General features: G+C 33.6%; 1 protein-coding gene across 6 annotated transcripts; it reads left to right on the forward strand.

Annotated features, from left to right (window-relative positions):
* The first annotated feature begins 14,295 nt into the window (after positions 1 to 14,295).
* LOC112277884 (uncharacterized) lies at positions 14,296 to 23,556 on the forward strand. 6 transcript variants are annotated; one of them, XM_090245906.1, is made up of 25 exons: positions 14,296 to 14,434; positions 14,871 to 14,995; positions 15,166 to 15,287; positions 15,496 to 16,253; positions 16,739 to 16,853; positions 17,187 to 17,287; positions 17,473 to 17,564; positions 17,720 to 17,855; positions 18,009 to 18,077; positions 18,375 to 18,476; positions 18,655 to 18,753; positions 19,024 to 19,134; positions 19,267 to 19,473; positions 19,774 to 19,881; positions 20,054 to 20,149; positions 20,327 to 20,383; positions 20,660 to 20,806; positions 21,066 to 21,125; positions 21,451 to 21,555; positions 21,739 to 21,900; positions 21,994 to 22,067; positions 22,166 to 22,289; positions 22,630 to 22,721; positions 22,915 to 23,035; positions 23,191 to 23,556. In XM_090245906.1, the coding sequence occupies exons 4-25, from the start codon at positions 15,498 to 15,500 to the stop codon at positions 23,338 to 23,340; spliced, it is 3,084 nt and encodes a 1,027-aa protein (XP_090102032.1). In that variant the 5' UTR covers positions 14,296 to 14,434; positions 14,871 to 14,995; positions 15,166 to 15,287; positions 15,496 to 15,497; the 3' UTR covers positions 23,341 to 23,556. The 6 variants fall into 6 exon arrangements, with proteins under 6 accessions (XP_090102032.1, XP_090102025.1, XP_024366463.1 ...); XM_090245899.1 differs by having other exon boundaries at positions 14,871 to 14,936; XM_024510695.3 differs by having other exon boundaries at positions 14,297 to 14,434; positions 14,866 to 14,995.
* The last annotated feature ends 246 nt before the right edge of the window (positions 23,557 to 23,802 follow it).

The raw sequence follows: 23,802 nt of genomic DNA on the forward strand, positions 1-23,802 counted from the left end.
TACTTATTTTTTTTTTGGTGTATTCATTATCTTATATGATTTAAGAAGAGATATATAGAATATAGGATGAATCTTTATTGACTTTGGTAGGTATAATTAATAAAAAAATGGATTTATTTCTTTACAAATAAAAAAAGGTCTAAGCTTATGATAGTTTAACTTGTCACAAAGGCAAATAGTCAATATATTTTAACACAATAATCATACCTTGACATCCACACTGAATTATGGTTTTTCTTTGCAATAGGCATCTATGTTTATTTTTTGTAATTCTTGAGCTTCTTTTAATTATGCCTTTGCTGTTACTTATAGTTCTAATAAATAATTTGTTAAATCTTCTATTACATGATTATTAACTCTTGAAAAGTCAAAAGCATCAAGTCAAGGATGATAATTATAATTAGTAAAGAAAGTTGTTTGGTAAATAGAAGAGTGTACTATGTTATTATAGGCAAACTTTGTCAATGGCAAAAAGTTATCAAATCAACTTATTTGTAATTAATGATATATCTCAAATACTAATATAAAACTTAATTAATATGCTATATTTGTCCATTAATTTGAAGATAAAAGACCAAATATAACTTTATATCTAACTTTAAAATCTTGAAAAAAAATTTAAAATCTAAATACTAATTGGATCCCTCTATCTAATATAATATCCTTGAGTACTCTATGATAATAATATATGTTTCAAGAAAAAACTTTTTTATTTTTTTACTTATGATAGATTTTGTACATAGTACAAAATATACTATCTTGGTAAAATAATCTATTATTGTGAATATAAAATCATACAAACTTAAGAATAGAAGATTCTTGATAAAATTTATAGAAATAGAAGACTATGCTTGTTTGAATATAGATAATAGTTGAAGAAGTCCATAGGATCGATGACAAGGATTTTTTGACCTTGAAAAAATATTACATGATTAGACAAAGTCTTTTACTACATATTTGAAAAATAGATAAACATGCTTCTTCTTTTAGAATAAATAGGTGTCCACCAAAATAAAATAAGATGTTCTTGAATTTAAACTTGAAAGCATAATGAAAGTTTAAAAAAAGATTTTTGATATCATGAATAAGAGAATCACAAGACATATTTGATTGAATTTATTTGACAAAGGTTGAATCAACAGTCAATGTTTATTTTATTGCTTGAAGATAAAAATGCTCCAATTTCAAGAAAATTATTTTTTTTTTATTAAAAGATATATTTCTTTCTTTTGATATAAGATAAGAATATCTAAAAAAAGAATCTAAAAAAACTTGTTATTTTTTGAATTGATAAGTGATCTTAAAATTAAATCTTAACAAAGACATGCTTCAATAGGCTTCACAGCAATTCAAAACATGTATTGACATAAAATATTAAAGATTCTTGTGATTCATTGTTGTGTTGTGGTTTGGCTACTTTGTGAAAATAATGCACATATATATCTAATATATAATTTATTATACAATGTAGTGAAAAAATATTATCAGATTTTTTATTATGAAAAAATATGATTAGATTCTTATTTTAAAGTGGTTAATTTGAAAGGACTATTATTGAGGTTGATTTTATATTAATTTTAGTGTTATATATTTAGAACCATGTTTATTAAGTATTGATGAGTCTTGAAATTATATTTTTTTTCTTTTATTTAATATTTAAGATAAATATTATGTAAATCTTATAAGAAAAAATATTGAAGAGGGATTTTGATAGTAAAAGGAGTAGTTAGGAAATCTACATAGATGAATAGAGATGGATGATGAAAATCTCCATTGCTATTGGCCAAAAAGCATGTTCAATGGACTTCAAAGAGATTGTTTGAGGCCTAATGAGGAATTAAGATTATTCTTTTGTAGCCATTTGAACTTGAGAGGCTAGGATCAAAGAGTTTAGGTATTTTACCATGGTTTTGGAGCAAATTTGTATGATTTGGAGATTTTTATGAAAGAAATATAGGTGCTTAAAGTTAAGGTGTTTATTTTGTACCTACTATCACTCTTTTGGATATAACACGCACGTACTAAATATAATGAAGGATCAATGATTAAAGATGGAAAGAATATTTTTTTGACTATATTATTTATGTACTACTTCATGAATTCAAAGCTAGAATAAAGGAGTTATAGGAAGTTGAAGTCAAAACTTATAATCTAAAGATAGTAAGTAATTCGATTTACTAATGGATGTATTTTGTGCTATATGTCACAAACATACGTAGATATTTTAATAAATAGTTATATGATTAGATAGGAATAGGTAAAAGTTGATAAAAGTATGTTAATTTCATAAGACCTTTTAGAGGAGCTTCTTAAAAGCTTTGTAGATGTTGCTTGACTTTACATGTCTATGTAATGGATTGATAGGTTAGAAACTTGATCAACAAGTTAATCACGTGTTAAAAGCTTGCTGAATAAGCTAATTATGTAGCAGACATATAAAAAACTTGCCTTACAAGTTAAGATACATATCTTGCAAAGTCAATAGGTTTTGGAGGTCCAATAGGACATTGCCACATAGCTCCTAGTTAAGAATATATATGGAGGCAATAGTGAAGCCTTCTTCACTCTTGTCAACACCTTTCTAGTCTTTAGTCTTATTTTAAGATTTTCTAGTTTTCTTATTTTTGGCAATAACCATTCTACTTAAATATTATATCATCTTTGAGTGACATTCTAGTTCCTTTCAATTACACAAGAGTGTATTGAAGATTTTTTTTTTTGAAATTCATGTCATTGGCAGTTTGACAAAAGTCCTAATATATTATTTCTATCTTTTTTAAGAAATGAGTAGATTATCTCACTTTTATTATTGTATTTTGAAGGTTGCAGTCTACTCATCTTTAAACAAAAAATCTTATTTTTTAACATTGATCTTTTCCTTAAAGATAGTAGATTATCCCTCTTTGTAAAAAATTTTATTAGAAGTTGCGAATTACCATCTTTTAATTTAACTTTTTTAATTTGATTGATATGTCTATAAAAAAAAAGATTAAAGATATTATTTTTATTAGAAGTAAGAATAGATTGGCAACTATTGTAGATCTTCATGACCTTGTCAATATTCTAAGTATGAAAATTTCATGACATTTCTAATGTGAATTATAGAGGTACTATGCCTATGCCTATAGAAGAAGTTCAGAGTCTGCAGCAAGAAGTTGAACAGTTGAGGGAAACAAGTAGATTGACCTCACAACCAAATCTAGCAAGTTTTAATTCTACAAATATGATAGGCACAAGAATTAATATTCCTAAGTAGTTTGATGGAATAAGATCAAAATTTTGATAATTTTTATAACAATTAAAGCTGTATCTAAGATTGCATCCTTTCCAACATTTCAATGGATTTACTAAAGTCTGATTTATAAATGTATTTCTATCAAGAAGTGCTCTCTCTTGGTTTGTACCTTCAATGAAAAAAGATTTACGATTCTTTTATGATTTGAATTCATTTCTAAAAGTATGTATGGCCACATTTGGAAAAAATGATCAACAAAGAGTAGCAAAGACCAAGTTCTTATTTCAATGGAAAGGATCACTAACAACCAACATATATACTGCTCCATTCGAAAACTTGGCTTGCGATGAGGATTGGAATGATAAAGCCCTTATCAAATTTAATATGGAATGAAGGATAATCTCAAAGACTTTTGACAAAAAATCCATAGATAAAATCTTTGGAACAATTTATTACTCGAGCTATTGTATCTAATAATCGATTGTTTAAAAGATATCAAGCATAAAGATATGATTTGAACAGAACAAATCAAATAATAATGGAAACTCCTAAGTTTGTATAAACTTATATATCAAAGCCAAAACCAATGCAAATTGATATGATATATTTTGCATGCCTCACAAAGTAAGAAAACAGTTAATGACCTTTCCATCAAATTTCTCAATCATATTAATTCTTACAAAGGTCCTATTCTCTCCTCAAATCCCTCACCTTATTTTACAATAGAAGTCTATTTAGGACCAAAAAATCACAAACTCTTAGCCTTGTTGGATTCAAAAGCCTCCTCTTATTTTATAGATGAAGACTTTGCCAAAAAACAAGATATATCTTTAGTTAAGAAAATCAAACCTATACATGTAGAAATAATAGATGAATGTTCATTATCTTCAAAGGATGTTACATATGAAACTATTCTAGTAGAAGTAGCAACTAGTGGTCACAATACTTTAGTAATATTTAATGTGATTAAATCTCCTTCTAACTCAATCATTTTAAGATTATTGTGGTTAGAAAAATATAACCCTCACATAGACTGTATTTCTTACAATCTTAATTTCTCTCATAGTTTAGCCTAAGGTCCTATTAGGTAAATAGAAATCCATAAATCTAGTATATTCAAACTCTTATTGATAGGTACAAAAGCTTTCATGCATGCCACAAATGAAGGGCCATCTTTTGCTATATATGCCACACCCATTGTTAATGTTGAGAAGATATCAAGTAGTATTCTTAGCCAATATCAGAATTTCCAAAACGTTTTTGAAAAGAAGAATGCAAATATTCTTCCAAAGTATCATCCTTATGATTGTACCATTGATCTTTAAGAAGGAACTCAACCACTATTTAGACCAATCTATAGCCTATCACAAAATGAATTAGCTACACTCAAAGAATACATTGATGAAAACTTGGTTAAGAATTTTATATACCATTCTAAATCTCCAACCGGCACTCCTATCTTATTTGTGAAGAAAAAAGATAGATCTTTGTGGATATGTATGGATTATTGAGGACGTAATAAGATCACCATCAAGAATAGATATCCTTTATCTTTGATTTCAAGATTTTTTGATCAACTAAATTAAGCAAAGATCTATATAAAAATAGATCTACAAGGAGCATATAACTTGGTCTGCATCAAAGTAGGAGATGAATAGAAGATTGTTTTTTGAACTAAGTATGGATATTTTGAATATAACGTCATATCTTTTGGACTCATGAACATATTAGTTGTTTTTCAACATCTAATGAATGATGTCTTTTGTAAGTTTCTTGATAATTTTATCATCTATTATTTGGATAATATTTTAATCTATTCTAAAAATATAAAAGAGTATGAAGTTTATATTTGTCATGTTTTATAAAAACTAAGAGATGCAAGATTGTATGCAAAGATAGAAAAGTATATATTCCACACTACTCAAGTTGTCTTTTTGAGATATATCATTTCCAATGAAGGCCTTATGATGGATCCAAAAAAAATCCAAACTATTATAGATTGAGAGATCCCAAGAACAATAAGAGATGTGCAATGTTTTTTGGGCTTTACCAATTATTATCAAATCTTTATCAAGAACTTTTTTCAAGTTGGAACTCCACTTATACATTTGACTTATAAAGACAAACTTGAGTGGAATAAAGAAGCCAAAATATTGTTTGTTACTTTGAAGAAAGAATTTACTCTTGCACCAACTTTGTATCATATCGACTTTTTTAAGTCATTCTTTATAAAAGTAGATGCATCAGACTTTGCCTTAAATGTAGTATTGTCACAAATGGAAAGAAATGACAAATTCCATCTCATAGCTTTCTATTCCAAAAAAAATTTAAAAACCTAGATTAACTATAAGATCTATGACAAAGAACTTCTTATAATTCTGGTTTCAATTCAACAATAGCATCATTATCTAGATGGCACTATAAGTCTAATCACAATATATATGGATCATAAGAACCTCAAGTATTTCATATTGGCACATGTTTTGAATCGTCGCCAAGCCCGTTGGAGCATGTCATTATGAAGATTTGATTTCAAGATTATATATTTATCCAAAAAAATAACAAGATTTTTCATATGCTCTTTTTAGACGCTCTTATCTTATATCAAAAAAAGAAGACGTATCTTTTGATGAACAAAGAACAATCCTCTTGAAGTCAAAGTACTTTCATCTTTAAGCAATGAAATCAACATTAATTGTAGATTTGACCTTTGTCAAATAAATTCAATTAAGTATGTCTTATGATCTTCTTATTCATGATATCAAGAATCTTTCTTGTAAGTCTCATGATGTTTCAAAGTTCAAGTTCAAGAACAACTTACTCTATTTTAAAGGATACCTATATATTCCAAAAGGAAAAGCATGTTTACGTATTTTTCAAGCATGTCATGATTTTTTAGCAGCAAAATATTTTGGATACAATAAGACTTTAGAGCTTATATCTAAAGATTTTTGGTGGCTGTAAATATAGAAGGTGGTAAAAGACTTTTTCTATTCATGTAACATTTGTTCAAGATCAAAAATTCTTTGTCATCGACCTTATGGTCTTTTCCAAATATTATCTATATCTGAACAACCATGGTCTTCTATTTCTATGAATTTTATTACAAATCTTTCAAGTTCAAGTTCATATGATTCCATATTCGTAATCATAGATCGCTTCACCAAAATGGTACATTTTATACTATGTACAAAATCTATTTCAAGTGAAAAAACATCTAAGCTTTTTATTGCCAATATCTATTACTATCATAGATTGCCAAAGGATATTATATCAAATAAGGAGACTTAATTTGTATCAACATTCTAAAAAATCCTATTCAAGTTTCTAAAGGTGGATATAAAGCTCTCTTTGGCTTTTCATCCTCAAATTGATGGGCAAAGAAAACAGATGAATCAAGTTTTAGAGCAGTATTTGAAGTGTACCATCAACTATTATCAAAATGATTGGACAACTCTTTTGCTATTGATACAATTTACATACAATAATTTGGTACATTCTTCTACTCAATAAATACCTTTCTTTTTCAATTATGGTTATCATCCATGACTTGATACTTTTGACTTTTCAAAAGTTGGTAATCCTATGGCAAAAGATTTAGTAAATTGTTTGTTAGAGCTACATGCAACAATGAAGACATAATTAAAGGAAACTCAAGAACGACAAAAGGCCAATGCAGATGCCTATTACAAGGATCAACCACAATTCAACATAGTTGACTAGGTATGATTACTTTATCACAATATCAAGACTACTTGTTCTTGTGATAAGTTGGACTATCATAAGCTGTGACCTTTTCCTATTAGTGAACAAGTCATTCTTGTTGATTATTGATTATATCTACCAGAGTCTATGAAAATTCTCCAAAATTTCACATGTTTCTTCTTGAGTCACATAAGATAGTGAATATCTCGAGAAGAAGACAAATGCCACCTCCTCTTATAGAAGTGGATAATAATCAAGAATTCAAGGTAGAAGAAGTCTTAGATTCAAGGCGGTGCGAAAATAGGTTGGAATATCTTGTTTATTGGTGTGGATATGATATTATTTTTTATACATGGGAGCCATCAAAAAATCTTGCAAATAGAGTAAACAATGTTGGAGCCTTTCATTAATGACATTAATCAAAATCAAGATGAAGATTAGCAAATCTTTTCTTTAAAGGAAATAAGATCAAAGAAAGATAATACTCTATTTTTTTTTTTTTATCTTTTTTGTTGCTTGTATGTAGTTAAAGAGATGGAGAACCAATAAGCAACAGAATCAGCTGAAGAGCTTTCATTTACTCCTAAATCAGAGAAGACATTGTAATTATTACAATCTTTACGATGACAAAATCAAAATGAAGATCCTCGAGAATGACATGTTCTTCCTCGAATAGATGGAAAGATAGAATGTATTTGATATGACGACCTTGGAAGAGACTTCCGATGTTTGGTGATCTTATTAGAGGTAGAAACAATTGCTACTAGTATTTCAAATATTCTATTTCAAGGAAGTTATGAAGGCCTCAACAACAACCAAATAACAAGGTGGTCTTTTTACCCTAGTATGAGACACAATTGATGGCTAAGAGGGCCCATCATCCATCTTCAAAGACAACAAAGATCAGAGTATGTGGCAAGTATAATTTACCGTATCTTGGATTCCCTCAACATATGAAGACCGATCCTTATAGAATTCTTCTTTAGAAGAGGGGATAATGTTACAAACATATATTGATATTCTAATAAATAGTTATATGATTAGGTAAAAATAAGTAAAAATTAATAAAAGTGGATTAATTTCTTAAGATCTTTTAGAAGAGCTTCCTAGAAGCTTCATAGATGCTACTTGATTTTACATGTCTTTGTAGTTGATTGATAGATTAGAAACTTAATCAACTAGTTAACCACATATTAATAACTTACAAAATAAGTTAACTATGTGGTGCACATATAAAAAACTTGTCCTACAAGTTAATATACATGTCTTACAAAGTCAATACATTTTGGAGGTCCTATAGGATATCGCCACATAGCTCTTAGTTAAGAGTATATATGGAGGCAAGAGTGAAGTCTTCTTCATTCTTGTCAATACTTTTCTAGTCCTTAGTCTTATTTCAATACTTTATAGTTTTTTTTATTTTTGGCAATAACCATTCTAGTTTAATATTATATCATCTTTGAGTGATAATCTAGTTCTTTTCAGTGATACATAAGTGTATTGAGGATTTTCTTTCTTCAAGATTCATATCCTTAACACTATATCTTGAACAATTTGATAAGATTTTGACTAAACAAATTCAAAAATGTATGTTATCATGTTAATAAATCTTATACAAAAATTTTGTGGCATTTGGATCTTATATTTTTGAGATATAGAGAAAATAGTACTTAAGTGCTTATAAATTAGGATTTAGAGCCCTTATTTGAATTTCTAAGGTGCCAAAAAATCTATAATAGATTTATGGTTTATTTTTTTTGCAATAGAGATCAAGATCAAAGTCTATATTATTAAAAAAATTAAAAAAAATAGAAGAATTGAATCAAGAAATATGAATTTTTAAAGTTTGAAGAGAAAAAATCTTTAGTGAGAGAAATTTATTTTGAAAAGATTTTGCTACAATTTGAACATTTTATATAAAGTAAAGGAATTTTTGGATGATCAAGATTATATATATATATATATATATATAGAATAAAGATAGAAATATAGAGCTATAAAAAAATTATGATGTAAAGATGGATATTTTTAAGAGGATTATAGCTTTTTTTTTCAACTAAAGAAAAATCAAACTTATTGGCAAATAATTAATTATAATTTGATATGACAAAGGATGTTAGGGAATTTTTAGATGTATTAGAAAGCTTTATATGTATAGATTCTTAAATTTAAAAGGATTTTATTTATAGGATATCTTTTGATACTATTATATTTTTTTGGCCTCTATAATAAGAGTATATTATTTATTGAAACTTGTCTAATAAATTAAACCTAAATTTTCAACAACTAAGTATCAAGTGTATTTTTAAATAAAAAATCATGCCATATAACATTGTTTAATCAATAATTGGATTAAAAGTATTTTTTAGATAATAACATCATTCTTGAAACAAATCTACAATTATAAAAAATTCTTTGTTATAAATCTCATAGTTGATCTTAGCTACTGAAAATTTTATTTAATGAAAAGCTATTAGGTGAAAATTATCATCTATTTCTATTTGTAAAAATATGGCATTCAAATTAAAGTCCAATGCATTTGTTTCCATAAAGAATGACTTAACAAAGTTCATGCAATACAATATTGGTATAAAAATAAAGGTTATCTTTAAAGCTTCACATCCTGCTCATACTTCTTGATTGCATTTAAGTTTGTCTTTATAAGTCAAATGTGTAAATGAAGCTACAACTTGAGAAAAGTCCTTGATAAAGATTCAATAGTAATTGGCAAATTTAAAAAAGTATTAGACATCTCTTACTATTTTTAAGATCTTTTAGTCCATAATAGTATGAATTTTCTTAAGATCTATCATAAGTCCATTATTTGAAATGATGTATTCTAACAAATCAACTTGAGTAGTAAAAAATACATATTTTTCTATCTTAGCATAGAGTCCCATATTTTTAAATTTTTATAACATGTGACAAACATGAAATTCATATTCTTTTATGTTCTTAAAATAGATTAAAATATCATCTAAATAATAGGCAACAAATTCATCTAAAACTTCTTGAAAGATATCATTCATTAAATATTGGAAAGCTATTAGTATATTTGTAGGTCTAAAATGCATGACATTGTATTTGAAATGTCCATACTTAGTTTGAAATGAAATCTTCCATTTATCTCTTTTTTTGATCCATACCAAATTATACATTCTTTGTAGATCTATTTTTTTATAGATCTTATCTTGATTCAACTGATCAAGAAGTCCAAATATCAAAGGTAGTAAGTACCTATTCTTGATGGTGATTTTGTTGAGTCTTCAATAATTAATATACATCTGCAATGATCCATCTTTTTTCTTCACAAGTAAAATTGGAGTTCTTCCTAAAAATTTGGAATGGCATATAAAGTTCTTGGCTAGCTTTTCTTCAATATATTCTTTGAATTTAGCCAACTCATTTTGTGATAAACTATAGATTGGTCCAAACGATGGTTGAGTTCCTTTTTAAAGGTCAATTGAGTAGTCATAGAGACAATGTTTTGAAAGAGTATTTATATGTTTCTTCTCGAATACATCTTTAAAATCTTAATATTAACTTGAGATGGAATTTAAAGTCTTTCTATCATTAGAAATAGGTGACGCATAAATTACACAAGGTATTTTTTTATTTTTTTATTTTTTGTAATATACAACAAAGTTGTTGCATCTATAAATACAAATTTAGTTATAACTTTCTAAGACTTTTGAATCTAACAAAGCAAAGGCTTTGTTAGATTTAGATTTTAAAATAATATTTATTATAAAACAATGAAAGAGTTTTGAAGAAAAAATAAGATTTTTACTAGGTGTCGTATAAAATTCTAGCTACACGGTCTTTATTATAGCTGAACAAACTTGTTCTTTGATATATTTTCTTTTTTGATAACCATACTTCTTATTTTGTAGTAGCAATGCTTCTTTGGACAATATTAAATAATATGCCTAGATTCTCCACAATACAAGTAAAATCCTTCTTTATAACAATGAGTGTTTTTTTGCTCAGTAAGAGATTTGAAGCATATTGCACTAATTTATATATCTTTTACTTTTGAATGTATATATTGAAGAGACATTGGTATTGCCATTGAATTATAATAATATCAAGGTATACTTATATAACTCTTAGATTAAAATTCAAAAAGTTGATTGTCACACTTCATAGTAAAGTCAATTGCTTGACTCAATATTTGAGGATCAAGTAAGTTGAGCATCAATTTTTTTACTTCATATTGTAATCCATAGAGAAATTGGCTAATAAGTACAATATCATTATATTTAATATTATTTATAAGTTGCAAAAACTATGAAGCATATAATGTTACTAATCAATTGCCTTATCGTAAAATATAGATTCTGTTGGTTATAACACAAATTACATCATGTTTTTCATACATGGATTAAAACTCCTCCAAAAAAGCCTCTAGATTATTTAATATTGGATCTTGTTGTTCAAAAAAAGATCAAAACCATGATAATACTTAACTTAAAAGAAATGTATCAATGAATCTAACTTGTGATCTTAGAGTTGGATAGCTTTAGGATTGAAGTTTAATCACAAGTTGTACTTGATTGATAAATCCTTGAAATTTGGATCTTGTATCTTTAAACTTCTTAAGCAACGTAATCCTTGGTTCTCTAATATTGGAAGGATGTTCTACCATTGGAGAAAAGACATGATTTGGTACAAATATTGAAGGAGCTCCAATCATCTTTATATCTTTATTCCCTGCTATTTTTGTTAATGCTTGTGGTGGTAAATTGAGTTAATTCCTTAAATTGCTCTTACATTTGTGCCATTGTATTCTTCATTTCAAAGAACTTTGTCATAATAACTTTTAGAGAAGAGAAGATGTTTAATATTGCTTAAGACAAATAGAAGAAAAGACTTAATAGCAAAGAAGATATTAATGATAATATCAATTTAGAAGAAGATAATTCATAATTTCTAATACGCTTATGTCTTATCAAAACAAAAGAATAATCCACTCTAAGTCAAGAAAAGACACTGCTTTGATATTGTAAGTATATTCTTGTCAATTTATTAAAGATAAGAACTTGATGAAAGCAAATAACCAAGATTTTTTCACAAAAGAATGATAAGATAGAAGTAAGGAAACATATATATTAAAAAAAAACTAGAATGGCTATTGTCAAAAGACAAAAAAAACTAAAGACTCTTGAATTTAGACTAGAGCAAGAAAGGAGTTAATAAGAGTGAAGAAGGCTTCACTCTTATCTTTATATACTATCTTTTAATAAAACAAGGTGATTAAGGTGCCTTAATTAGTTTAGATACTTAAGAAAGAATTTTTTTAATACTAAGACCAAATAATAATAAAAAAAATATATATATATATATATATATATATATATATTATAAAATAGCTATAAATATCTATATTCTTATTTTATAATTATCATAATAAAAACTACAAAAATAAGTCTATCATGTTCTTTTTTTCTACTTTGTTTGTATATATAGAAAAAAAATAAGTCTTAAGTCATAGAATGATTCAAGGAAGGATTCATGAAAACCTTTAGGTTCTCAACTCAAGATTGAAGAAGCTTTAGAAATAAGTCTATGGAATTAAGAAGAAAATAGAAAATTACAAGTTGAGATTCATCAAGTGTAAGTGAAAGACCTATTTTTAATAAATTACATCAATGGACTACTTTGACTTTGATAAAGATTTATTTGGCAATAGTAAGATGTCACAAGACATGTAAAGACATGAAGAAGGAAGAGATTAAAAAATTAAGGCAACTAAAATAGGTTTAAAGTTTAATTGCCAAAGGATAATTTTTGATTGCTACAATTGACCTTAACTGAGTGATGAACTTTGACTGAGTGATTTATCTCAACATAGTGAATATGTAAAAAATTCAAGAAAAAACACAATATTAATAGATCTCAATCCTACTTCAATATGTATCAATCAAACTAATAGTTATTACTGTATTTTATTTAAAATCTCCAAGCTCGAAAATTTGAACGGAAAATTTGAACAGAGATGACGAACGCAGGCCGTGGATGGAGAAGATGGACGGAGATGGTGGGGGCCATGCGAAACCGAGGCTCGTCCCTTCCTTGCGCATCTTCCGAATGTCCCCGGAATAGAATACAATTGATCCTTTCCTAGATGCTGTTGTGGAAAATTGCGTGTGATTTGCCTGCGTTTTGGTCTTCACGGGTGTTAGCTTGTGGAAAGATGTTGGTCCTCGCTTGCTTTTGGCCCTGGAAGTGGATTTACGATGCGATCTGTTTTTGTCCGTGACTTTTAGTACGGTGATCTCATGATACACCTTCTTCCTCTTCCATACCTCATTCACCACTCAAAGAGACTCGGCTCGCGATGTGATTTGTACCTTTGATTTTGTCATGTCGCTCTTTATTGTTTCGCCGAGTGGTCTCCACCAGCATTTCAAGTGCCTGCTAGTGCGATGGCCCTTTCAAGTGCTAATCTAATCTGTACAAGTCACATTCCGGGGTTCTATGACGATCTGACTCCGTTATGTCGCTGTTATCCTGGTCATGCACGGCTTGTAGAGAAAATTCGAAGCCAATCATCGGAATGTAAACTCCAGAGGTGCTAGCAAATAGGAGTGTTGAGCTGAGCTGTGTTGTTCAGCAGAAGAATATGTTGCCATCAGATTGTGATACACGACTTGACGTCGGATGAGAAGGCCAGTTCACACGCCAAGACAAAGGTCATCTTGGCTAACTAAAATTTGAATGACAAGTCACAAAGAGAAAAAAATTGCCAGGTCTAAACAGCATTCTCTAGTGGTATCCGCGGCTGTGAGCAACATGTATGAAACCTAATTACAACCACCCTTGGATTCCACAGGTGCTGGAGTTTCGCGATGTTGTCGTCTATTCGTCACTCTACTTCACCATGACCTCTACTTGACCTGATAACTTAGCATTATAACTCAAACACTTGCATCTGATGGCGTTCGCACGCATTTGAGCTATTGGCTAGGACATAAAGAATATATCATGGCGTTGAAAAGTCCACACTTGAACATGAACCTAGAGTGCAAGACTTATGATGCAATCACTTCCACCTCGGGATGCATTTGTCGGCTTAAATCGAAATCTCTCGACTTAAGCAGATGCGGACAGCTTTCGAAGATCTTTCTGAGATATCGCTTTGCTCTTTCGATCCTTCACCACAGCAAGTGCTGGATTGGGGATGTCCTTTACAGCATAGAAAAATCTCCACGCTTGCCTCTCCACCCGGCTAAAAGGCAAATTTAAACCATGGGTTAAAGCGTCCATGGTTATGGAACCAGATGATTATTGCGAGCATTCGTTACACTTTTCGTCCAAAATGGGTGAATGAGGATGTTGATTCTCTTCTGCATCAATGCATTCAGTTCGTGGTTCGCAGGAAAGATGGCGGCTATGGTGGGGGAGGGCGTGTTCGCTCACACTTAAGTCTTGCAATGCTGCAGCAGTTTCAATAAGTAGTTGTGAAATCTAGCGCCTGCGTTTTTCTAACAGGTATTCGTATCTCGGGTTTGTGGGTTGCAGCATACTATTGAGGGATTTGAGAAATGGTCGGTTTCTTACATTTTATGCAAATTGCGGTTATTGTGGATTGTGTTCAAGCCATTACGGAAATTCGCACCAGCTTTATCGATAGAGACTGACCAGAATCTGCTTGTGATCTATTATATACTCTTAACTGCATCAAAGCCACCAAAAGAGCAACAGACCTGCTTGTGGGGATTCTCACAGGATGCTCACAGCTTTATCTAGATTTGTCTCTGGGGCGAGATTTTGGATCGTGGATCAAGCCGCCGGGATTGGAGCTGGTTTTCAGAAAGTTTTCGGCTCCAATTGTCGTTAGCAGTACTTGTGTTAGGGTATGAATGGTTGGTTGCATTTCTGAAGTGATCCACCCTCTAAAATGGAATCCTTGTTGGCTGTAGTGAAGCTTTCGTGACGTGAATCTCAGATTCCGACGGGATTTCTCAAGCTAATTCGATTCCGTTAATCTGAGGTATCAAAACCTTTCAGTTTAGGCCTTATTGGTCTGGTGTTGATAAACCCGTTTATCTGGTAATATTTGTTCATCTTTGTCTTCCAATGTTACCCATCTCATGACTGCAATTCAACTTTGTTGCAAACATCGTGCATCGGATAATCACTGTCTTGAATGGCGTGCTGTTTATTGAACGCATTACGTTGGGATGTGTTATTGATGAGGGGGATAGTGTACAATTGTGCAGGATTTTTCAAATCTATGCATTCTACTTAATTGATCGCACGAAATCGAATTTCACAGCTGCCTCGAAACGAGTACCAAGGGTGCTGCTTCCATCCTTGCATGGACTCGGGGTCTCCGCCACAGGTTAGCTTAGTTCTCACTATGCTCTCGTTTTAGCAAGTACTTGTCATCGCAATCACCACTCTCTGCAATTAGTAGGATGTTATTTGATGACCGTGATTGTTGTCAGCGCTTTACAAATACAAAAGCAACCACTGTTAGGAGCAGCCTACAGAAAAGATTCATGATTCGTTTCCAGTCTTCTGATTGTAATGCTCCTTTGTGTTTGTAGACATGATGGCCAATGCGCTGTGTCAGAGATCGGCTTCAAATTCTCTCCTGCCCATTTTCACCATAACCAAGCCCTTAACCTCCCCGTCATATTTCCCTCAGCTCGCATGTCGCGCAACTTTAGAGTCCTTTTCAAGCGCTTACACTCAAAGAGCTCTCGAGAATGACTTGACAAACTCTTTCTGTTCTTTGAAGTTGCAAAGAAGGAGTCCCCATTTGTATGGGCGAGATTCGGTAACAACAATTCATGCGCAGTCGGTATCCGCGGAAGCAATTGATGAAGCATCCGAAGATTCGATTAAAATTATCGTAGACACTTCAACAGATCAAAAAGCGACAACTATTGAGATTGTTGCTCCAAATTGGCCTGGTCTCTTAGCGTCGATCACAGATAAGTTCAAGGCGCTCGAGCTGCAAGTAGCCAAAGCTTCTGTTGACCTGAAGGATGGCAATGTCTTCTACAAGTTCTCTATTCAAGATCAAGATGGTAATGCAATTGTGGATGCTGAGTACCTTGGGAACGTTGAGAAAGTCTTAAGGAGAGTTCTGAATCCGGCCTTGTGGTCCGACCTTGGCAAGAATGTCAACCTCAGCCCCAATGTTGGCGATCCGGAAACTCAACGGCGTAGGCGGCTTCTTTGGCTCATGGATCAGTATCTGAAGAATGACGTTCCAAGCATTCAGAAGAGTATCGTGGACCATGTCGAATACACTATTGCGCGTTCTCGTTTCAAATTTGATGATTTTGAAGCTTACAAGGTGCATTGCTTTACTAATTGATGCTATCTCTTACTCGAGGTATATGAGTCCTGTTCGTGCATGTGCGAATCACGGACAGCACACAGCGCAATAGCCAGAATCGTATTCAACTTTTAAGTACTGTTTTCAGCCATTGAAGGGTAGTGCTCGAAGAACGCCGTCGTCTTTCTTTTCTGAAGATATTCTGCGGCTGCTTGGATCTCTTTTAGATATGCATGCTAGACATGTCTCCACTCTCTGGGAAATTTTATTGCAATACTGAAAATCCGAATATCTGTCAAGTACCTTAGCATCATCTCTGTAGTAGTATGAGCAACGGTTCCGTGCACTTATCACCAGGTATAAGTGGTGCCAACTCCTGTTATTTCCTCTGTCCAAACTGGCTCTACTTGCAACTCCATGCAAAGCGTGTACATGCCTGAGTGCAAGAGTCTCGCTCTTGCATTGAGGCTGACAGCTCTACTAATATTCTTAATTGTGTTCAGGCTACTGCTAACAGCGTGAGGGATAGGCTCCTTGAAAGCTGGAATGATAACCAACAATATTATCGTGACAATGATTCCAAGCGAGTTTATTATCTTTCTATGGAGTTCCTTATGGGTAAGGCTTTGTCCTCTTCAAACTTGTATGCGCTTCCATTTTCAAGCAGTCTCCCCTGCGTTAGGATTGCTTTCACTTGAACGTTTTAGTTAGGCGTTGCAAGTCAAGTTGATTAAACCATTCAAATGCTAGCAATTCTATTGCACGAGATAGAGATTGATAGAGGTAATCAATGGAGCGTGGCATTGCGCGAAATTATCGAAGTTTGAAATTGAAAATATCAAGATATTGACTGGAAAGCATACTTCTGTCCACAGAGCAAAAGGTCAGTTTTTGCTGGAATAAAGTTAAGGACAATGTGGTTCTTACACTGGAGCTATATCGTGTTTACAGGGCGTTCGTTGCTGAATAGTATATTTAATCTGGGCATTAAGGGCGAATATGCTCAAGCCCTGTCGGAACTGGGATATGATCTGGAAGTTATTGTTGAGCAGGTTCGTACCTCGTTCGCCTTGTTAAGGGCCTAATCCTGTTAGAAGCTATATTCCCGCTTGCATGGTCTAATCTATGCTTGGCATCGTTTCTTTTACACTGGAGTTAGTACAAGTTTCATTGATGAGGACTGTCAGGACAGAGCTACTAACGTTGGAATGCGTTTACATTTTTGAGAAACTGGTAGGAGAGAGATGCTGCATTGGGGAACGGGGGTCTTGGCCGTCTTGCAGCCTGTTTTATGGACTCATTGGCCACCATGAACTACTCTGCCTGGGGGTACTTGGTCTTCCCCATTTCACGCTATTACTCGCTGCATTTTTTCATTCTCATTCTCCCTCAAATTTTTTCTGGCTTCAGAGTACGAAAGCCACATGCTTAAGTTACCAAATGGTTCAACTTCGCTAAGCAGAAGATTTTGGCTGGTTGCGCAGGTATGGTTTACGTTACCAGTATGGTTTGTTCAGGCAGCAATTGCAGGATGGTTATCAGCACGAGCAACCAGACTATTGGCTCAATTTCGGTAACCCGTGGGAGATTGAACGAGTTCATGTCACCTATCCCGTGAAGGTATATGACCTCTTTCAGTTCTTGCCGTCAAAATAATTTGTTTCATTTATCCTAGGTATTGGAATTCACTCTGGTTTAGTCATTAACATGAAGCCTTTCTGCCAATGAATGCTCGGCTTATTTAAGTTCTAATCGGTTACATTGTTGTCACAGTTTTTTGGAAAAGTTGAGGAGGATTGGGTGGATGGTCGGAAGCTTATCAAGTGGGTACCTGATGAACTGGTAATTTATGACCTAAAGCTGACTTATGATTCTGTATCTATGATTATATCTACTAGTCATCCACATTGGCAATTACAGTGGGGTTGTTGGAAGACCTACACATGCCACACTTCCTCCTCTTGTCTTGTTTGTTTCATACTGTGAACTCGTGTTCTCAGAGCGCAGTGTGACAGCTCTTTTATGCTTATATCTTTAACGCGCATTAATTCGATTACCATCTCCTGTATCAAATTTGAGGTATTTAGATAATCGAATGTACAACTGGTCCTCATACGTGGAAGTGCATATGAGAAATAGGTGGAAGCTGTGGCCTACGACAACCCAATTCCTGGTTACAAGACGAGCAACACCATCAACCTGCGGCTCTGGGCCGCTAAACCCAGTGGAGAATTCGATTTGGTATACTCGTGCGACCTAGTTATATACTCATACATACTAGTTCTCTAATCTGTTATTTTGAGTTGTTTATCACATCATTAAATGCTATAGTTGATTTTTTCCAGCATGAGTATCTATGTCGTTTTCTAGAAGTATAGCTGACAGACTTACGTGTATTGATATCTTATCGTTGGTTCAGCAATCGTTTAATACGGGGGATTACGTGAATGCAATTTTGAGCAAGCAACGTGCAGAGACGATCAGCAGCGTTCTTTATCCAGATGATCGAACATACCAGGTCTCTTTTGCTACCTTTCGAACTTCTCTTGGAAGTGTTCTCGACAGTTTATTGAATAGTTAGTACATTTTTTTACTGAGAGTATTGAGCTGAACAAGTTTCATTTAATGTGAATACTTGCAAATGACTTCGTTGTGAATGTTTTTTTTACAGTTCCGTAGTTCCCCGGCAGGCTGTGGGGTTTAAAAGTAGTTAACTTAAAATTTTTATGAAAATTTCATGCTTCATTTTCATGCATTTAATTAAATTAACTGATGAGTATCCACGCAGGGCAAGGAACTGCGATTGAAGCAGCAATATTTTTTTGTTTCAGCAACTCTGCAAGATATTATTCGTCGCTTCAAAGATAATCATTCCTCTTTTGACGATTTTCCAGAAAAGGTACCCATTTCTTCATACTCAACAATTTATTGGCGGACGTTGCCTGTTGATACATGGTCTCTTGCGAGTTGTTTACCGTAAGAAACTCTACTTATTAACCTCTGGCATATCTTTGGTGATCTCACCATGCAGGTAGCTATACAGTTGAACGATACCCATCCAACAATCGGGGTTCCAGAAATGATGCGTTTGCTCGTAGATGTTGAGTCACTAGAGTGGGGAAAGGCCTGGGACATCACTACGAGAGTTTTCTCTGTTACTATTCATTCAGTACTCCCGGAAATGTTGGAGAAATGGCCGATTGAACTCATACAAGCTCTACTTCCACGGCATATTCAGGTAATTGTTTATCATAACTAGTTGCGTTCATCAAGAGCCTAGCCTGCACTATTTCCTTAAACTAAAACGGTTGCCTTGTTTTGCTTAGTTGATTGTTGTAAAAGATAAATGACAAGACGAGGTTTTGAAGCGACATCCTGAAATAGACAATAATTAGGCTTAACTTTTTCTTCCAGTTTGGCCTCTGTTTGGAATATGGCTTGGAGATTCGCCAGAAGCAATATCTTAAACATGCAACATGTGATGATTTGTGCTTTGCAAACAAGCTGACTTTTACTCGTACTTCCGTGCTTTTTCCAGATAATCTACAAAATAAATACGATTTTCCTGGAGGAGGTGAAGAGTAAGTTTGGTAACGACTACGACCGTTTGGCTCGCATGTCGATTGTTGACGATGGAGAGAAGAAGGCATGTTTCAATCCTTTACCACCTCATTGAGCAGCTCAAATCAACTCTTTCCAACCTGTCCTTGGTTCGACTTAAGAGTGGTTGGATACGTTGAGGCATACGATTCTTTGAGAGAGTGTGAAGGTGGCTTTTGAAGTCCTTGATTTATGATATCGAACTGTCAATAATGCAGGTTATTAAAATGGCTTCTCTTGCGTTAGTAGCTTCCCACACCGTCAATGGTGTGGCCTGGTCCCACACCGAGCTTTTGAAGGGATCGGTGTTCAAGGTCAGTTCTTCCCCTTTAGAAAGGTATACTTTAGGGAATGCTTGACTTCAATGTAACAAAAATATGCTGTTAGTTCTACCCCCTTGGTACGAATGATGGAGTGGAAGTATGTTACTCTTACCTTCACACTGTAAGTTGATTTGGTTGTTGTGGATAACTGGCGGGGATTAATCTCAGGATTTCTATGACTTGTGGCCTCACAAGTTTCGAAACAAGACAAATGGAGTCACTCAGGTGCAATTTTCAATTCGATTTTGTCTTTCGAATGAGACAGCTTTACACTTTGGTTTGATTCGTCGGTCGCACTTACGCCACTTCCAGTTTTAGATAACAGTGAAGGGTCTGACGGAAGGTGAGGTGTGAAAAGTGTGATGTAGAGTCATGTCCCTCTGCATTCTTGGATGCTCTTGTGCGTAGCTATTATCATTTTCATAAAAGTGTAGGAGGATGAAGTTGATCGAAGTTTACAACAGAAGCTGATGTTTCGATGTGGACGTTATTTTCGTGTAGCGACGCTGGTTGGCATTCTCCAATCCTGGATTACGTGAAGTTCTCACGAAATGGTTGGGGACCGAGTCTTGGATAACGAATCTTGAATTGCTCACTGGTCTTCGACAATATGCCAGTGATACCACTTTGCATAAAGAGTGGAATCTGGTTAGCTGCGAATCCCACATATTATAGGGACTTTCATGATAATCTATCAATTTATTTGAGAAAGCGAGAGTTCTCTCAGTTGCAGTTTATGCTGGTTACCAGTAGAGAAATTATCTTGAGTCTCTTGTTTTTCAAGGGTTAGATCGATGTAGCTCGTGCAATGGATTTTGCTTAATTTCTGTGGTCTGAGCGATTTCATCTTTTTACAGTTTTTAGCTACTTGTATGTCACTACAATCTCAAATCACCTCCTGTGCTAGGTGCGGCGCCATAACAAGGCACGCTTAGCCTTGTACATTGAAGCAATCAGTGGTGTCAAGGTACCCCCAGTTCTTGTTTTCATTTGCTACTCGATTCTACCTTAGTATCAACTTTGTGTTTTATATTTCATTTATTTTTCAGATTAGGTCCAACTTATGTTGGTTATGAAGTTGTTCATGAGAGATATCTTGTTATTTAATATAGGCTTGTCATTGATCTGATACGGACTTGTTGCAAAACAGCGAACTATTGCCTATTCACTAAGTATTCCGGGTTATGTAAGAAGTAGATAATCAAAGCTGGTTGTATGAATGTAGGCTGGGAACTCTGGTCAAAATTATGACTTTTTTGCATAGTTTCATAATTCTTTTGAAATGTATACAGGTTAGCATCGATGCCATGTTCGATGTCCAAGTCAAGCGAATTCATGAATACAAGCGCCAACTTCTGAATGTACTCAGCATCATCCACCGATACGATTGCATTAAGGTTACAAACCCGCTGCTTCTCCTGTCATCCTTGTTATTGAACCTTTGCAAATGTGGCGGTCTTGTGGACTGGTATCGGTGAATTTACAGAACTGATGAACCTTATTCGATCGATATGATCCTTTAGTGTTAAACACTAGACCACCTCAGTGCCTGTGATATTGAAAAGATGTGTAACCTGCAGAATATGACTCCCGAGGAAAAGAAGAAGGTAGTTCCTCGTGTCTGTATCATTGGTGGGAAGGCGGCACCTGGTTATGAGATTGCGAAGAAGATCATCAAGCTTGTGACCACTATAGGTGAACGAATCAATGACGACAGTGATATTGGCAATCTTCTGAAAGTGGTGAGTAAACTTGTAGTTCGAACTCCTACATGCTAAATAATCGAGTTGTATACTCCAGCAGTTACTGATCCTGATAGTTTGATTGATATGCAGATATTTATTCCAGATTATAATGTTTCTCTCGCGGAACTTGTCATACCAGCAAGTGATTTGTCACAGCATATCAGGTCAGTTTTCGGCTTTGTTTAACAGGTGAACCTCGGTCGGATTTTTTATTTAGTTATGAAGCTTACTACTAACTATTGAGTGTCATGCTGGATTGCAGCACGGTAGGAAATGAGGCATCTGGTACCAGTAACATGAAATTTGCAATGAATGGTTGCCTTTTATTGGCTGCAAGAGGAGGTTCTAATGATGAGATTCAACAGGAAATTGGTGACGAGAATATTGTTAAGTTTCTCTCAACTTTGGTTCATGTTTAACGCATATATTGTCATGTAGTCGTGATAAATCTAGCTTGACTAGTAATCGAGGGATGTAGGATGTTCTGCAGCATCTTTTCAGATAGTTTGATTAGCAGGTGTGATTGTCCTTCACCTGCTCTTACAATTTTATTATATGTGGCTGGAGTGATTACAGACTTACATTGTAATGGTGTCGTGTAAATGTTCACTTTAAAGACATGTTTTGTTTTCGAACTGAAGTTGTTATCCCTCTAGTGTTTATTTCAATGCTGAGCTCTATATATATTTGAGGTGATTAACACAAATGTTGTGATGATTTATGCAGTTTATGTTTGGTGCTAAAGCCGATGAATTAGGTCGATTACGTGCAGAACGACGCAATTTCATTCCACCACGGGATTTTCACCGTGTTACTGGGTACTTGGCATTATCGCTGCTACAATTGAAATAATCCGTCTGTTAGCTCTGTGATGGGCATTTATAGGTGTAATGCGACATTCAGGTTGTGGTTTTATTAGTAAAGTTCTTATTTCATATCATTTAGCTACTATCTCTTGACGATTCACATGCTCATGATCTGTTTTCTGTTTTCTGTTTTTCTCCATGACAGAATGATCCGTAGTGGTGAATTTGGCCACAAAGAGTACTTTCAGGAGCTTTGTGATACAGTCGATGGTGGCGATGATTTTTACCTTGTTGGTAATGATTTTGCCAGCTACTTAGAGGCCCAGGTAAATCCCTGAAGTGTTTGCTGTCATTCTATGAGGCCTTCATCAATTGGTTTCTGTTTTCCTATCGATGACTCATATTTTGTTTTACACCATCCAATAGTCGATTAGTGCTGCATTCTGAAACATTTTCCATGCACTTGTGATTTATTTTCCAGGCCAGAGTTGACAAGACATTTGTAGATCGCGCACGATGGACACAGATGAGTATCATGAGTACTGCCGGATCGGGCAAGTTTAGTAGTGATCGCACTATTCAAGAATATGCTCAGGATATATGGGGCATTCAACCTGTTGAACGCTTCTGATGGTTCTCGATTTTATTCATCCTTCAATCCATGTAGCTTAAAGCACTTGATTCTCGAGTGTGTCTGAGCAAAGAAAATGATTCAAGTAGTAAGCTTTTCTAGCAATCCCAACCATCTGTTCTGGAGCCTGCTTAAATGTGAAGGTCTCTGTTCAAGACTTCAAGTGTTGGCATCGAAGTGGAATAATTCTAATCAATGTCATAAATTCCTCCTCGAGTTGACTGCGTTTGAAAGGCACATGTCGTCATTCTTATGAATATGATCCATATACATATACATTTAGGCGGTATAATGTGTGTTAGAATTCTCAACTTTGGACTCTTAGTGGGGTTCATGAGTATACGCTAGGTCCTTAGAGCTTCGGCATCAAGTATCGATTATGGATTACTTGAAAATATCTTGAATATGTTGTACTTGGAAGTGCTAGGTCTTGGCTTCAATCCTTTGGTTAATCTAGATACT

Source organism: Physcomitrium patens, chromosome 2, assembly GCF_059467195.1.
Source record: "Physcomitrium patens ecotype Gransden chromosome 2, ASM5946719v1, whole genome shotgun sequence".
In the NCBI taxonomy this organism is placed as follows: domain Eukaryota; kingdom Viridiplantae; phylum Streptophyta; class Bryopsida; order Funariales; family Funariaceae; genus Physcomitrium; species Physcomitrium patens.

Coding starts and splice junctions, on each gene's coding strand:
- LOC112277884 (XM_090245906.1), top strand. CDS start 15,498: ATGATGGCCAATGCGCTGTGTCAGAGATCGGCTTCAAATTCTCTCCTG. Junction 17,565..17,719: donor ATGAACTACTCTGCCTGGGG/GTACTTGGTCTT, acceptor CTGGTTGCGCAG/GTATGGTTTACGTTACCAGT. Junction 23,036..23,190: donor CCAGCTACTTAGAGGCCCAG/GTAAATCCCTGA, acceptor TTTATTTTCCAG/GCCAGAGTTGACAAGACATT.